The following is a 16,916-nucleotide window of genomic DNA, read 5'->3' on the forward strand; positions in this document are numbered from 1 at the left end:
ATATTTGTTATTATTCCACGTCAAATATCTAGTGCCCACCCAACAAACGTAGAGTGCTGTGATTGGCTAGACACAAAACTCTTTGGGACAATGGTAGACCTGCTGAGGCTACCATGGAGTGTGGCTAGACCAAGTAAAATCTTTTTACTACAATGACTTATTTAGTGTTCTAGGCTAAAAACAAACAAAAAAAAAAACCTAAGTGAGTAAAGAACTAGAAGCAGAAGAAGAACTTTGTCTATCTGTTCATGTCCCAAAGAAAAGCGCAGGTCTAAATCATCTACAATTTATGCCAATGCAGCTTTAAACAAGTGCCATTGTTGAGCCATCAACATTTTGGTTCTTTTGCTTAAAAGTCAAGGTTAAAGTTAAAGCCCTATTAGTTGCTGCACATTTTACCCGTCCCCTGGGGGAGAAATGAGCTGCAGACACAACCGTGCTTGGGAATGGGAACCATTTGGTGGTTTACCCCCAATTGAACTCTTAATGCTGAGTGTCAAGTGGGGAGGCATTGGATCCCATTTTTAAAGTCTTTGGTATGACTCAGTCGTGGATTTGAACCCATGATTTCCCACTCTCAGGGTAGACACACCATTAGGCCACTGAGCTGGTTAGTTGCAGCTTTGGTCTTTAGCCACCCCCAATGTCTCTCTACTAACAAACTGCTGTGATTAGCCTTGCCTACACTTATCCGAGCAAATTGTAGACCTGCTTAGGCTACATTGCAAACTACAGAGCAACGTGTTTTGCTACTGCTGTGGTTTTTCTAGATGTCTAAGCTAAAGACAGGTGTTTTTCAGTGTATATCATTATTTAACCAATCTTTCTCTTTTTAAAGTTGGAAATCACTGCATGAAACCAACTGTTGTCTCTCCATCTAGGGAAAACAAATGTCAGCTATTGTCTTTAGTGAGGTGTAGACCTTTCCCACCTCGTTGGTGAGACAAATACGGACAAAAGGACAACGGACTTCAAGTGCATCAGCCGTATTAACCTACAAACAAGCAGTATTTGGAGGAAAGTGGGGAAGGTGAAGAGGTTAATGCTCTGACACATCAGCTGGCACCTGGGAGAACTGAGGCAGGACACTTGTCCACTGGAATTGTTTTACCTTCCAATATAGACACAACTGCACGGTCCTTAAAGCTGCTTTGAATGGAAATAATAAATGTTATGTCTCTGCAAACTATAACCTTATTGCAATGTTGCAGTGATTTCTTTCACAATTTATAGCTAAAAGTGATCCTTAAAGGATGTTGGTTCCTTCGTGGCTCATCAGCAAATAGTTTATGTTGTTTTTGAGCAGAACGGTGGATTTTCTGTCCTAAACTCCTGAAGTATTAAAAATTATACGGGCAAATGAAAGCCGAATGTGCACTTTGGTTCATTATTTTGCAGTTTGAATAGAAATGGAAGTGAGATTGAGTCCAGTGATGCACAGAAAAGGAGCATTGCATCGAATAGTATGCTTTTTTGGCACATTTGGATTTTTCAACAGATTTTAAGCGGTATAAAAGCGCCAAAATACAACATTTGCTGTACATCATCCTCTGGGTAGAATTGAGATTGTGCACAGAGAAGAAACTCTTCAGCACCAGTTACCTACACTGACGGGTCCGCAGAATTAATTTTACTCCTTGGGGAAAATGACACTGCTCATTCTTTTCCACCAACACAATTAGTTAGAACATAATTCAATTCCTCCTGCGATATTTAGGGTGTCACATCTGAAGTCTTCGCTGTGATTTTTATGAAATTAAATCTGACTGTAAAATGAAAAGGAGTTCTATATCAAGAAAAACTAATAGTCAGTGAATGTTATCAAAGTGGTGATCTACAGGATCCCGCTTTAGTCACATGATGTTAGACAATTTAGAGAGAAAGTACTTCTGCTACATAAAGATAAAGAGGAATGGAGACTTGACATCATTAAGTAAAAGCTCCTGGATGGGCTCAGTCGTCATGAGACGGTAAGGCAGTGACAGTAGGCCTTAGGGATTGCAGCTGACTGTCACTGTAGAGCTTAAGTAAAACAGAGCTTATTCAGGTGTGACCAAAATTAATACTCTATAAAGCAATAAGGTAAATCGCTCAGGAACTAATAGATCTTGTGCTGAAAGTTCCCATCATCATTTCCATTATAAATGTTCTGTCTGCGTGTTCTGCCTAAAAGTGAGGCTTTGTTTTTGAAAGATTATAATAAATAATGGGTTTTATGTGACTCATACATCAGATCTGGATTTATTTAAAGAGGAGGTTCACTGAGAAACATGTCATTCGTGTTTTTTTGTGAAATACAATCAGTCAGGGAGTTTAACATGCATGAGGAAAGTGAAAGTAGCCCCATTTCTTGCATTAGCCGCAGAAAGGAAATAGACGGGGAAATGCTCGGGTGATAAAACGTCGGACAGATAAACTGTAAAATTAGTCTTCATGGACTCACTCGTCTTGGCTTTTGACTGTAGAAGGTTGTGTTGATTTTGTGGCGAGGAGAGAGCAGAGCATGTCTCAGCTAGTAGAAGCTAACCTTTAGCAATAGCAATTGTACAATATGGCAGAACAGGTTCAGGCTTGTGGCATTTGTGGAGACAACACATCACTGTTGCCTCTTTTACCCAAAAACAAAGATTCAACAAAGGCGGAAGAAGAAATGCATTGCTGTTACTCCAGCTTCCCACCAGATGCGCAGGTAGCGGTTAGCTGCTATTATAAACAATGGGTGTGTTTCTAATTAACTGTGAAGCGACACCTTTTAGACACATTCCAGAAGCATAGTGTTGCTTTAATCTTTTACACCTCCTTTCCACTGGACACAAAACGGTAATTAGCCGCTGGTTTAGTGATGTGTTCCTTTCTACCAGCGGTGGGGTGTCACGTTTTGGATGCGTTGTCCATGTTTCAAGTCTAGTTTTTAAACGATACGCTTCCAGAACACGTCAAACTCTGCAATTCAGATCGGTCCAGAATGGAAGTCAAACACAAAGGCAATGTAAAACAAATGGAAACTTTAACGAGAGCAATACAACACAAACAAAAGTCACATGCGGATTTCCAGCTGCTTAACTAGTATAAAAAGTTAGTCATTTCCTGTGAAACCTCCTTAACCGATGTAAACAAAATAGAGAATAAACCACAGATCTTTTTGGATACATGCAGTTACAGTGGTGTGTGAAACTATTTGCCCCCTTCCTGATTTCTTATTCTTTTGTATGTTTGTTACACAAAATGTTTCTTATCATCAAACACATTTAACCATTAGTCAAAGATAACACAAGTAAACACAAAATGTAGAGTTGAAATGATGGTTTTTATTATTTAGGGAGAGAACAAAATCCAAACCTACATTGCCCTGTGTGGAAAAGTAATTGCCCCCTGAACCTAATAACTGGTTGGGCCTCCGTTAGCAGCAATAACTGCAATCAAGCATTTGCGATAACTTGCTACGAGTCTTTTACAGCGCTCTGGAGGAATTTTGGTCAGCTCATCTTTGCAGAATTGTTGTAATTCAGCTTTATTTGAGGGTTTTCTAGCATGAACCGCCTTTTTAAGGTCATGCCATAGCATCTCAGTAGGATTCAGGTCAGGACTTTGACTAGGCAACTCCAAAGTCTTCATTTTGTTGTTCTTCAGCCATTCAGAGGTGGATTTGCTGGTGTGTTTTGGGTCATTGTTCTGCTGCAGCACCCAAGATCGCTTCAGCTTTAGTTGACCAACAGATGGCCGGACATTCTCCTTCAGGATGTTTTGGTAGACAGTAGAAGTCATGGTTCCATTTATCACAGCAAGCCTTCCAGTTCCTGAAGGAGCACAGCAACCCCAGACCATCACACTACCACCACCATATTTTACTGTTGGTATGATGTTCTTTGTCTGAAATGCTGTGTTACTTCTACGCCAGATGGAACGGGACATTTGCCTTCCAAAAGTTCAACTTTTGTCTCATCAGTCCACGAGGTATTTTCCCAAAAGTCTTGGCAATCATTGAGATGTTTCTTAGCAAAATTGAGACGAGCCCTAATGTTCTTTTTGCCTAACAGTGGTTTGTGTCTTGGAAATCTGCCATGCAGGCCATTTTTGCCCAGTCTCTTTCTTATGGTGGAGTCGTGAACACCGACCTTAACTGAGGCAAGTGAGGCCTGCAGTTCTTTAGAAGTTGTCCTGGGGTCTTTTGTGACCTCTCGGATGAGTTGTCTCTGCGCTCTTGGGGTAATTTTGGTCGGCCGCCCACTCCTGGGAAGGTTCACCACTGTTCCATGTTGTTGCCATTTGTGGATAATGGCTCCCACTGTGGTTCGCTGGAGTCCCAAAGCTTTAGAAATGGCTTTATAACCTTTACCAGACTGATAGATCTCAATTACTTTTGTTCTCATTTGTTCTTGAATTTCTTTGGATCTTGGCATGATGTCTAGCTTTTGAGGTGATTTTGGTCCACTTCTGCATGGTGGTGCAGTTGTTAGCACTGTTGCCTTGCAGCACGAAGGTTGCAGGTTCGAAACTCGGCTGCGGTCTTTCTGCGTGGAGTTGCGTGTTCTCCCCATGCATGCGTGGGTTTCCTCCAGGTACTCTGGTTTCCCCCACAGATCACAACATGCCCTATAGGTTATAAATTGTATGTCGCTTTGGACAAAAGCGCCTGCTAAATAAATAAACATAAACATAAACATACTTCTCTGTGTCAGGCAGCTCATATTTAAGTGATTTCTTGATTTTAACAGGTGTGGCAGTAATCAGGCTTGGGGGTGGCTACAGAAATTGAACTCAGGTGTGAAACACCACAGTTGGGTTATTTTTTAACAAGGGGGGCAATTACTTTTTCACACAGGGCAAAGTAGGTTTGGATGTTTTTCTCTCCCTAAATAATAACAAGCATCATTTCAAAACTGCATTTTGTGTTTACTTGTGTTATCTTTGACTAATGGTTAAATGTGTTTGATGATCAGAAACATTTTGTGTGACAAACATACAAAAAAAAAAAAAGAAATCAGGAAGGGGGCAAATAGTTTCACACACCACTGTATCTTTCTCCTTGCTTGTTATTGTGTGAACTTCCAAAATCATGCGTGGTGTTGCAGTTCTACCGTGATTTCATGACCTGTGTAATGCCTTTGCTCCCATTTTGCGTCCAAGATGCTTCCAGTTGGAAGGAAGTGCGCGAGTAATCCGTCTTGCACCGCTCACCCCTCTGGTGAAACGATAGGGTTAAATTTACAATTAAAGTCTATTTTAATGTTGGTCGCGCCACTGGGTGAACTGTTGAAATCACTCCTGGTTTTGCAATTCAGTGATTTGGTGACCTTCTGGCATCAGCAGCATACCTCCATGGCTGATTCATGTCTGAAACATCTACTTCCTGAAACAGGAGCCTTTTTCCGTCACAGAAAATCACTCATAAGGCATTTCATAGGCCACAACCACTTTATTGAAATAATGAGCTTAGGCCCACTTTAAAGTAAGTAAATTAACAATTCTTATATTAAAAACTCCATGGGTGGTATTTAGATGATCCTGAGAAACTGCTAAATGATTGCAAAAAGAAAGAAGGCACATTATTTACATATATATTGCAAGAGATTAGAACAACAGTGTCGTATGGTTAAAATTGGTACAATGGTTGTTAAGGCCATTTGTGTTCCTTGTTTATTTGGCTAATTGCTCTGCAACAGTTGACGTCGTTGCTGCTGTTACTTTATATCAAGTCGAAATCATAGAAAATCGGGAATATTTAATCAAACTGGGAATAAAGACAAGCTTACTAAAAAAGTTGTTTATTTCAATATTGGACCTTGTTATATTCACATTAGGTTGTGCTGTATTTTCCTGATACATATTAAAACAAATTAGAACCACATTTAATTGTAACATCAGTTGTTTATGTCTACTACATTATTAGTATGAGCTAAAGAAAGTATCAAGTTACTGATTTACATGAAGCTTTGTCATTTATTTTCCATGTATTTGCTATTTTTGAACAGTTTTTTTTTACACTTTTTCAACTACTTTTCCTCCTATGCCAACTACCATTTTATAGTAAGTCTGTCATTTACTTCCCTATTATTAAATTTAATATAACAGGGCTACCTTTTTTAAGTTTTCACTATTATTGATCACTTTGGCCACACAAGCGGATAACTGCATACTATATCAATGACAACGTTTTATTGTGAAACTAAGCATGATATGAAAAATCTCATTAGATCATAATCTTTTCTCTCATTTCAGTCCTAAACTCAATCTGTGTCTAAGTGAAGCACAATAATCTTAAACTCACCAGAAATTTACTTCACTTTTACCTCCAGGAAAGAGCCTCGGCTTATCTATCATCGTTACCATCATCAGTATGAAGAAACCAAAGTGCTCTACAGTTTTGCACGATGAGCCTTTCAGCAAATACTCCTCACATTTGGTTCTCATCAGAAAGTGAATCAATAAAACTAAACATATGGTGCTTTATGGTGTTAGGATAAACAGTGAAATAAAAATAAAGTGAAATGGAAATGAAATTGAACTAAACTTTTGGGGGTAATCTTAGCTGGAAGCCACATATAGAATATATAAAACAAACAATCAAAACCATGGTATTATTTACAAAACAAGTGTCGATAAAGAATTTGTATTTTTCATTTAAACGCTGTAGATGACATATTGTGTTAAGGTATGGAAAAATACAAAACCACAGAAAAATATTTGGGATTATGGTAAAAAGCCTATATTTTTGTGCCTTCTCAGGGTACAACCCCCCAAGGTGCTTCACAACACAATCAGTCATTCACATGCTGGTGTTGATGAGCCACGATGTAGCCACAGCTGCCCTGGTGCACAGAGGCAAGACTGCTGAACACTGGTGCCACCGGTCCCTCTGACCACCACCAGCAGGAAAGGTAGGTTAAGTGTCTTGCCCAAGGACACAACACCAGCATTCGCTGGCAGGACCCGGGATTGAACCCACATCCTTCCAATTCCTGGACATGCCGCTCTACCTCCTCAGCTACTGCTGCCCCTTATACGTAAGAAAATATTAGAAATACTAAAAACACCAGTCTTCCGTCCTGTATTCAGAATGTATTTTTATTAAGAAAAAATATATAACTTAAGAAGGATGAATAAAGAGGTCAAGTGAGAACTAATGTTAAATAGATGTGTGTTTCATTTTTGGGAGTTTAATCATGGAATGGACTTGGAATTTTGTGGATCTTTAGTGTGCTTGAAAAAAATTACTAAATGAAATTAATTAGAGAATGCAGAGTGAAATAACTCATCTGTAAAAAATTTTTTAAATTTAAATGTGTTATTTTATTGTTCTTTTTACTTTGTTTTACGAAGAATCTGTAAAGTGTTTTGACTAGTTTAGGATAAGCAAAAAAAAAAAAAAAGAAGCCATATTGGCTTCAGCCCATTCCATATTTTGTTTAAAGATCAACCTTACTCCTGTTTTAAATACATTTGCAGTGGTCTCTAGCAGAAATGAATGCCTTGTACGTCGTTCTCTGGGGAAAAAGCTCTGGTGCACCTGTTAAAGGACAAAGCAGTAAGCTGGAGGAGACAGTAGCACCAGAGACTGGATTTTGAGCCTTATTCTGGGCTGCATGGTGGCGCAGTGGTTAGCACTGTTGCCTCGCAACACGAAGGTCGCAGGTTCGAAACTCGGCTGCGGCCTTTCTGCGTGGAGTTGCGTGTTCTCCCCATGCATGCGTGGGTTTCCTCCGGGTACTCCGGTTTCCCCCACAGATCCCAACATGCCCTATAGGTTAAAAAAAAATTGTACGTCGCTTTGGGAAAAAGCGTCTGCTAAGCACATAAACATAAACATATTTCCTTATATTTGGACATGACGCCTCTGACTGGCTAACAGCAACGCAACTATTCCACTGACTCTGTTTGCTCTGCAACGTGGATGTTTTATCTCCATGGAGCCTGGAGGAGTTCTGCCGTGTGGTGGAGTTGCTAATGCTAACAGTTAACTTCTACTAGCCAAGATGTTCTCTGCTCTCTTCTGGATGCTAAACCAGCAACAGCCTTCGCCGTCACGAGCCAAGATGGGTGAGTCCATGAATGTTCAGTGACAGTGTGACGTAGGTCTGTCAGACTTTTCTGAAACGAGCTATTTTTCCGTTTGTTTGCTATCAGAAGCTAAGGCAGGAAATAGAGGTTGAAGAACACCGATGCATCGGTAGAGCTCATAGAGTGAAACCCCGTGTCTGTGCGCACATCGTTAAAGAAGTGGTCATTTGATCGATGCGGCCGCTGTTCCGACTGTCACTGAAGTGCCAAATATTGTTTAAACGGAGAAGCGTCCCCATCTGTCAACGGGACAAGTTTCTGCCAAAATTACAAACAAAATAATTCCACTGTTCAGCCACTGTTACATCATGGAGCCCAAAAGTAAACCGAAGGTGGTCCGTGTGAGATAATTTTGTTCTCATAATGGCAAATAAGTTATTTGTATTTATTTCCTTGTTTCATCCTGCACCTCTCAGCTTCTGCTTTATCCATCTTAATCTCAGTACATTTCTAAATCAATCTTTTAAAATTTAAACCATATATACTATTTTCTGCAGGATGAATGGCGTATTTTTCCAACTGAACTTTCATACATTATTAAAAGCATGTCTTCAAAGCTGAGATACCACAGAGAAACGCATGGATAATGAATGAAAAAAAAGAACAAATAACAACAGCAAGTCCATAAGCAATTTCACTGTTTCCCATTATTTACTTGACTTTGTATTTTAAATGTATCAAAAGGTATTTTAAACTTGCATTAGGATAATAAATAAAGCAGTTTAAAACATGGAATACAATTCAGCTACTTTTACTTACTAATTTTGTTGAATGATTTTCATTTAGTAATTTAGTTAATAATTATTAATAATTTAATTGTATACACTAGGTCACGGAATCAGTATGTTAGCCTAGAAATCTAGACAGACAGCCAAAGCAATATTATTTTGCTCTGCATATTCACTATACCATCGAATGGCTTGCAAGGCTATTAGTATGTCAGTTTAGTCTCGCTATTAGGTTGTCTGCAATGATTTTTAGGATCCAGCAGGTGTCCGTAGATAAACAGTCTCAAAGTATCAATAGTTTGGGTAATGTGCCGCACACAACGCTTCACGAGGCCTCATCCACCCATCCCTGTTGCGCGTTCAGTTGTGAGATGAATGTCCCTGGATGTTTTTAAATGATAGGAGTCAGATTATGAAATAAAAAAAGAAATGTTATTGAATCTGTGACATTAAAAACGGTTGTGTTTCCTCGTGTGGTCATCATTTTCAATCTAATGGATTTAATGTAAAATCAGAGCTAAATAAATCTACAGTTATTGAGCAGAAATTCACAGAAACTGATTAAACAACTGCATAGCTGACATATGCAGTGATGTACATGGAGACCCGACACATAAGATAATAAAGAATATATACACATAAATGTAAGTGGAACCTTATCTGAGAGCTAGGTAGTTTTTTCCCTGAACTGTGAGGTCAAAGAACCTAGAAAACAAATGTTGTTTTTCTGTGAAAGCTTCCTCAGACGACACCCAGTTGTTAAAGTTAGTTATCGCTTGTTTTTTTTCAATTTATTCCATTTTCTGAGGGCAAGACAATGTTTAGTTATGACCATTTTTTTGTGTAATTATGATGTTGGCAAAGTGCATCTATCCAATCCCTGCATACTGGACCCAGATTACATTTCATGTCAACACAAAACATTGCATCATATATTCATGCGTGGGCGCACAGATGATTGACAATCTAAAGGGTGAAGGTCACGTGATCCAAAGGTGTGGAGCATAACAATGCACTTTGTATCAGATACTCCCTAAATGATACTGAAAAAAAGGCAACGCAGGGGAGGTTAAAAGTATCAAAGTGTTATGTTATAGATCATTGTTGAAAAATCATCATGACACTCCAAACGATGACTGCACATGTAGAAGATTTATACTTGGTGTGATTTAGTACAGGGACAAAAGCAGCTCGTCTGCCAAAAGGCTGGACCATTTTCCAGGTTATGCTTGATTAGTTTCTCGTTTTATTTGCTCTCTTTCATGCCCTAATCTCTAGGCAACATATTTTGGTGGAATGAAACTGTGGAAGGGAGCCAGGATTGCCACACTTGTCTTTCATCTAAGGCTAATGCACATTTGTACCAATACTTTACATCAGTTTATCTTTTAAAAAGATGAAAATCACTAATTGCTGCCAACCTTTCCTTTATTTCTTACTTTTAAAGCATTGGTTGCTTTTCAGATAAAGTCATGCTGAAATCTAGGACTCCACAAGAAAAGAAGGTTAAGAATAAATTCTTTCAAAGGAAAAGTCTTTGTGTTCCATTAAAATGCTAACATATATTAGCCTAGACTATGGATATTATTATTATCTATTATTCTTAGATGTCAGGATAATAAAAATGTAGACATTAAATAGTAATAAAAGAATAAAAATGTCAGATTTAAAGCTAACCACACAGACTGGTTTGTCATTGAACCATTTTATGACTCAACCGTCCTTTTAGGTTTCCTATAATTTGCACAATTTACAAGATAAACTATAATTTCTCCATAACTAATTTAAATATCAATGCACTGTCAGAGAAGTTATTATAATGTAATCTTAACACTTTTACATCAATTTACAACTGCTTTGAAATGTGTCCTTTGTTATTGTTATGGTCTGATGTAAACCGAAGGCTTATTTGTTTATCATTTGCATTTTACAAACATTAGTTTGCTATTATTTAATAGTTAATTATGTAAGAATGGAAGTAAGAACAACATTCTGTGGTCAAACTTGGGTACTGCAGCCCTTTTCTAAACTTTCTCACTCCTGGTCATTGAGTTTCATGGCTGTTGCTAACTAGGACTCAGCACCAGAAGATTCTAAATGAAGAGCAAAAACGAGTCATACACACTAAGTTGATAGGTAGATATATTTCACCGTAATATTGAATGTTTGGTAATTGAATATGTAGCTTGAGATGTTTTAAGAGCCAACCATTTGTTTCTAATTCACTGTTAGCATTGTTAGTCTCTAGCCTTCTTCACCCAATATTGAATTAATACAAAAAGTTGTTGTGGCTTCTTATGGGTTCAAAAAATAACTTCTGGGGCACTCCTATTGCTTGCTCAGGACTTTAACAAAATGCTGCTGCGTTTTGTCAGCTAGCGTTAAATTACGAACATTACAGCATGAGCTCGGAGCAGACTGCAACACCACGGGTCACAGATTATAAACTAAAATGTTTCGCTTTGACCTTTTTAAAAGAAAAACAAAGATTTGTGATCATTTTACTGTAAAACTCTTACTTTTTGTACATTTAACAAGTTTTAATACATTTGTATAATTTATTGTAGGACATGTTGACTTACAACTATTACTAGCATCACAATACACAAGTATGCAAACTGTTTAAGTCCATCACTTTTCTATATCAAGGCTTGCATTGCAGAAAACCATCTCATTATTTGCTTATTGATACAGTTATTTTGCCTTTGAAGTTCTTTAATTGCCATTTCCTTTTGAAGTCACAATAAATTAAATGCTCAGCTTAGATTTCGGCAAGTCATTTCATCTTTGGAGCAGTTGGTTTGTGTTATCTTCCAAACTTGGTCCCACCTGTGAGGAAAGTCCCAGGGGTTCACCGCCATCCGCCTTAGATTTCTGTAGACCGTATAAATGCTAATGGAAGGATGCAAATGTAAATCCTGCAGTTAATTTCAGTAGGTGTGCAAGGGGGTGGGAAAGTGAGCAGGAGAGGCAGACACTGGGTTCCTAAACCATCACGTTAAAAAGATTAATGGGTAATTGTTAGGACTTTTCAGCTGGAGAGATGGGGATTAAATTCTATATCATTGAGTTGATTTTAAAAAAGGACTTAACAAAATGACCCACATAACACCATGGCCATCCATATTTCATACTGGTTTAGGCGTGTTTCCATTGTCGAAACTTCGGGGTCATTTCTGGGAAGGGGATACTGAGCAGGAGAATCAACGGCCCGGTCCTCTCAGCTGTTGTGTCTCCATAATAATTCAGTCCTTTCAGGACTTTGCTACAACATCAGTATTCCGTCATTTGTTTTGATTTTTTTTTTTATCCATTTAGAGGACTGGTAGAGCTGCTGTGTGAACTGTAGCTTTCAATGGCCAGGACAGCCACTGCTTTTTCACAGTACTCTGTGTGATAACAAAGCCCTGAGGATCATGTCGTTGTAGCGTTATGGATTTATGCTCTTTTATGAAAGAGGAACCATGCTACGTATTAATTCGGAATATTAATTTTAATAAATCAATAACCAAATTTATATTGTTCAGAAGACTCAAAGGTTGTTTTCATCCATAAACTGCCGATAATATCTGAGCGTCTGTGTTTCAGTTCAATGAGGAAACCAGTTTGACGTTTAAAAGTTTTAATTCTTCAAATTAAACTAATGATTTTGAAATCGACAAACATGAAATACAATCAACATTAGTAACTTTGTGGGACAATCTCTTTAACAGTTGATATGCTGTTCTGGCTCAAATAGACCTTCTGATGAATTTATGAAGATTGAGAATGTTGTGATTGTGAGAGTGATATGAGATGAGATGTATGCGTGAGTGCATCTGATTTTGCTTCAGGAAGAAACAGGTGTCTGAGTGAAAAGTGATGGTTTGAATAAACTTAGGCTCTTAGTTGGAAAAGATGCATCAAAACGCTAAACACCGTGTTCTGTCTCACCGAATTCTTTTGGACCCTCTTTCGGATCCGGGGCGTCACCTTAGGATGTTTCATCCAGGACACCTTGGCTGGCAGAGAAGACAAAGATGCGCTGCGACCCGGTCCAGAGTTGTCCTCGGTACACGTTGATGGTAAAGCGTTTTGTCGACGCGCTTTCTTAAGTTAATTCACTCAGAAATCAAAAGACTCGGTAGTGAGTCTGCGTTAGAAGTTGCGATTCAGCTATTCTGCCTGGCGTGGCAGAAACAGCGTGAAAGGGGGGAAGAACGAGCCAACAGGCTCTGCCCCCCCTTTGGTTTTCAGGTCTGTTCTCTCTCGTCCAACACGAACTGAATCATAAGACTGAAGCTTACCAAAAACCTTTCTCTTCTCAAAGCAAACATGCGTCATCAAATGTGTCTGGAGTTTACTATGAGCAGGTGTGTGTGGATGTGTGTGAATGTTTGTGCTTGAGTGTGTGTGAAGGTCAGTAACAAACATTCTCAACATTATTTAAGAATGGATTCATTAAACCATTATAATTACCCCAAAAGCATAAGAACCATTCATTTGATTAAACACATTTATAATGAGCAAAATGATAATGGTTACTTTAACATTAAAATCAAGAAAAAGAAGTTTAAACTTTATGTTTTGACTTGGTCTGGGTACAACTCATGTAAACACATCTTCTGGTAGACTGCAGGTGGCAGATGTTATGGTTTCCTCCCAGACTCGCTGGCGTTCAGGTCTTAATCTGTGGGTGAAAGTTCTCAGCGACCCAGCTTTGACACAGCTGAGTCCAACACCACCATTGTGACAGAAAACTCATATTTCCTCACGTTACATTCCCCCCTTTTGTGACGACATGGAGGTCAAGCAGAGGCCACCTGACGTCACAACCACAATAACGTGATGTACTCGTAAAGGTAGACATCCCAGATGAAGGCAGGAACGATGAAGCGTCACCACAGGTCTCGTGTAGAAGGGAGTCTATCCTGATCAGATGATTAAGGCCAAAACTGTTGCAATCATTGTAAAGTAATCCACTTAGGAATCTTGAAAGCAGAGCTATTTCAATAGCAGTTAATTTTCATCAGCAATAATGCAAAGGTATGCAAAGGATAAGCAGCTCGTGTGCCACACGGAGCTGGGCAGGTGATGTATTCCCCAGGCGTAGTCCAGGCGAAGTCCAGCGCAGACCTCGACCCATCTCGAACCACGACCGAAGCCCCATGCGACAGGAAACCAGTTGAAGGATGGTGAAGACGACCCCTCTGATGGGATGTAGTCCATACGAGCTCGGAGAAGGAGACAAAGTGAGACAGCCCACACGATAGATAGCATTTGATGCAAAACAAAGAAATCAATCAAAACCTATCTATGGGTGCCTCTGGGAAAATGTGGGTGCCTTTTGTGAATTATCTAAAGAAGAAATGTTCTGCACCCTGTTCTACGTGTCATGTAAAAACGTGATGCAGTGAAAACACAAATAAAAGAAAGCAAATCCTAACTGATATGTGAAACTCAGCAGGCTGCACTAATTAAAGGCATATATATAACAAAAAAAAAATCATGAAAATGAAGGGCAAATTGGCTTGTGGCCCTTTAAGGGAAATAGTAACAAAATAAAATTAACTTTGTAATCAAATATAATCATGCTACACAAAGCACTAATAAAAAGATAGAGATGTAAATCAGTTCTAAAAATGTAAATCAGTAGGTTAGTAATCCCTAAAGATGTGAGTTAGTAACAGGACCCTGGCTGGAGGCAGGTAACCTGAAAAAAAAACCCAAAGGATATCACATTTGTTAAAAATTCATCCCACAAACGAGAGAATTTGTAACGGTCCACCAGTCAGTGGAAAAGAATCCGGTCAGAATAGAGTTTTGAATCTGGTATTGCGGACCCACAGAGACACGAGTTTGGACGTATCTGTGGGAGCAGGCTCATAAGCGATTTGGTTATCAAACTGTTTGTATCTTGTGTTACGAACCCACAGGGAAACTTGTTTGAATTTACCTGAGGGTTCCGTTTGGAACTGGAGCGAAGCTGATGGTTTAGCTGTTAGATCAGAACCTGATTTTACCTGCTCAAAGTTGTGTTGCAGCTTAACGGAGGCGACTTTGTTGTGATCAGAAATAGTAGTGAACTGGAAATGCGAAAATGATGCTCGCAAAGCGGGAGGAGGCTCCCCACCCCCCTTTTGTTTCTCAAACGTATGCCGTGTCTGTGAGACAGGAGAAGCATAACAAAGAACAGTTCTTAAGCTCTTAAAAGCTCTATTACCAAGAAGATGCACATTGTCACCTGAATCGTGCTGAAAGAGTAGGTGTTCAGATGTCCAAAGACCTGGAGGTGTTGGACTTGGAGGTTCTGAAAAGGAGTGATCCAAGGATGGTTGTGTCACGGGTGTCAAAGCAAACCTAGCCATGTTTAGAATCAGATACAGACATGATGCTAGCTTTAGGAACATGGTCTGTCCTGAAAACTGAAGCCAAGAATACTTTATTCCCAAGAATGATGGAGGTTCCCACACTGAATCAGAAAAACCCGGTTTAACCAGAGTATTTACAGACTGACTAGAACTCCGCCCCGTAGAAGGTGCAGCACCTAACTCCGGGTCGGAGGTCAATGTTGTCAGCTGAATTGGAGGAAGGTCAGTGTCGAGTTCTGCAATGACCCGCCCGCTCGGAGGAGGCGTTCCCCCGAACCGGTTGAAGTCCGCAACGGAAAACTCAGAGCCACTCAGCACCCCCCCTTTGTCAGGAGGGGCCCCGAGCAGAGCATCACTGCACGCACCTACACCTCCCGGGCCGGGTGGCACCCCCGGGCCCGTGAGAGAGATGATCGCAGCAACCACCGAGCTTCCTTCAATATCGCCACTGACCACTTGACTACTGGAACCCGCAGGGTTTTCTGCGTCGTCGTGGTCACCTGTAAGAGAAATCACAGGAAAGAGAGCACAGAGGCCCGAGACTAAGTCACACCCCTGTGAAAGGAGAAAAGAATTGGCCACCGTATTAGCAGAGGTCACAAACTGAAAAGTGACAAGGTCATTCACATAAAGGTCAAGATGTCCGGGCACAAACCCCTTAAATGGCATGGTAGCTCCGTCCGGAGACCACAAGTGTGTCACGGCGGCTGACTTTTCCATCACGCCCCGATAAAGAAGCTGGTTTGTGCATGAGGCGGACTGACGAGTAAAACAGACCTCTGACTGAAGCGGTGGATCACAGCCTGAAGATTGCACACCCATGCTGGAGAGATGTTCAGCCTTTAACATGGATGACAGAGGAGAAGCATTAGGAAACAAATGGTTAAGCACAACCTGTTTGTCAGAGAGGTTAACCATAGGCTCAAGAGATTTATTCAGCTTAAAAGCAGCAGAGAAAGTGTTGTTTATTTCAAACCTTGATATTGATGGTGGGTTTTTGACCCCCTGGAAGAAATAAAAGTAAAGAAAAAGCGTTATGACTGTAAACATTATGTTGCATGAATTCACGTCATGAATTGCAGACCAGAACCACCTCCGACCCAGTGCAGCTGGCACCGAACCGCAGCCACTAGTCCCCACTGCTCCCGACCGGCGGCACCCGCCTAAAACGGGCCCGTTCGGGCGGGCGGAGGGACCAGCGATGCTCGGCCGGTGAATTTCCTGCGTCTTGGCATGTTCTGGAAGCAGAACGTCAGAGAACCTTACATCAGGTGTAACAGTGCAAGAAAGATCTTGTCGTGTCTCGTCCATCTCCCATTAAGTTCAGAGCAACTCGCGTTTTTACCTTCTGAGCCGACGTAAAACTCCGGGCAGATTCCTTAATATGTCTCACACAAACAAGGACTGTCCGTAGCTTACTTAACTTCATGACACAGGGTAAAACAAGGAATTGTTGATAGAGAAATGAATACACACAACTTCACAAGATGGAAGAAAAAGGCATGGAACCGAGCAACGGAGGCTGTGAAAGCCGACCCGATCACCGGTCCAAAATAAAAATAATAAAAAAATAATAAACCCTACGCTGCCGAGATGCTATCAGACGGACAAACGTAGCAAAATGTAGATTCTACACACCGTAGCGATTTACAAGAACCACCGCCAATGCGGGTTTTGTGAGGACACAGACTGACTGTGTCAGAAATGGTATGACAATCTAACGGGACGCGTTCCCTTTTTGTCTAACTATGGTGCTAGCTTAGCTCTCCGGCCAGGTCTA

General features: G+C 40.2%; 1 protein-coding gene across 1 annotated transcript; it reads right to left on the reverse strand.

Moving 5' to 3' along the window:
* Positions 1–14,818: 14,818 nt before the first annotated feature.
* LOC129164969 (uncharacterized) lies at positions 14,819–16,454 on the reverse strand. Its single transcript, XM_070544412.1, has 3 exons — positions 16,230–16,454; positions 15,010–16,141; positions 14,819–14,929 (listed from the first exon to the last, which is right to left on the reverse strand). Exons 2-3 carry the CDS (start codon positions 16,052–16,054, stop codon positions 14,913–14,915), a joined length of 1,062 nt encoding a protein of 353 aa, XP_070400513.1. The 5' UTR covers positions 16,055–16,141; positions 16,230–16,454; the 3' UTR covers positions 14,819–14,912.
* Positions 16,455–16,916: the final 462 nt, after the last annotated feature.

This window comes from Nothobranchius furzeri, chromosome 14, assembly GCF_043380555.1.
Source record: "Nothobranchius furzeri strain GRZ-AD chromosome 14, NfurGRZ-RIMD1, whole genome shotgun sequence".
NCBI classification, from domain to species: domain Eukaryota; kingdom Metazoa; phylum Chordata; class Actinopteri; order Cyprinodontiformes; family Nothobranchiidae; genus Nothobranchius; species Nothobranchius furzeri.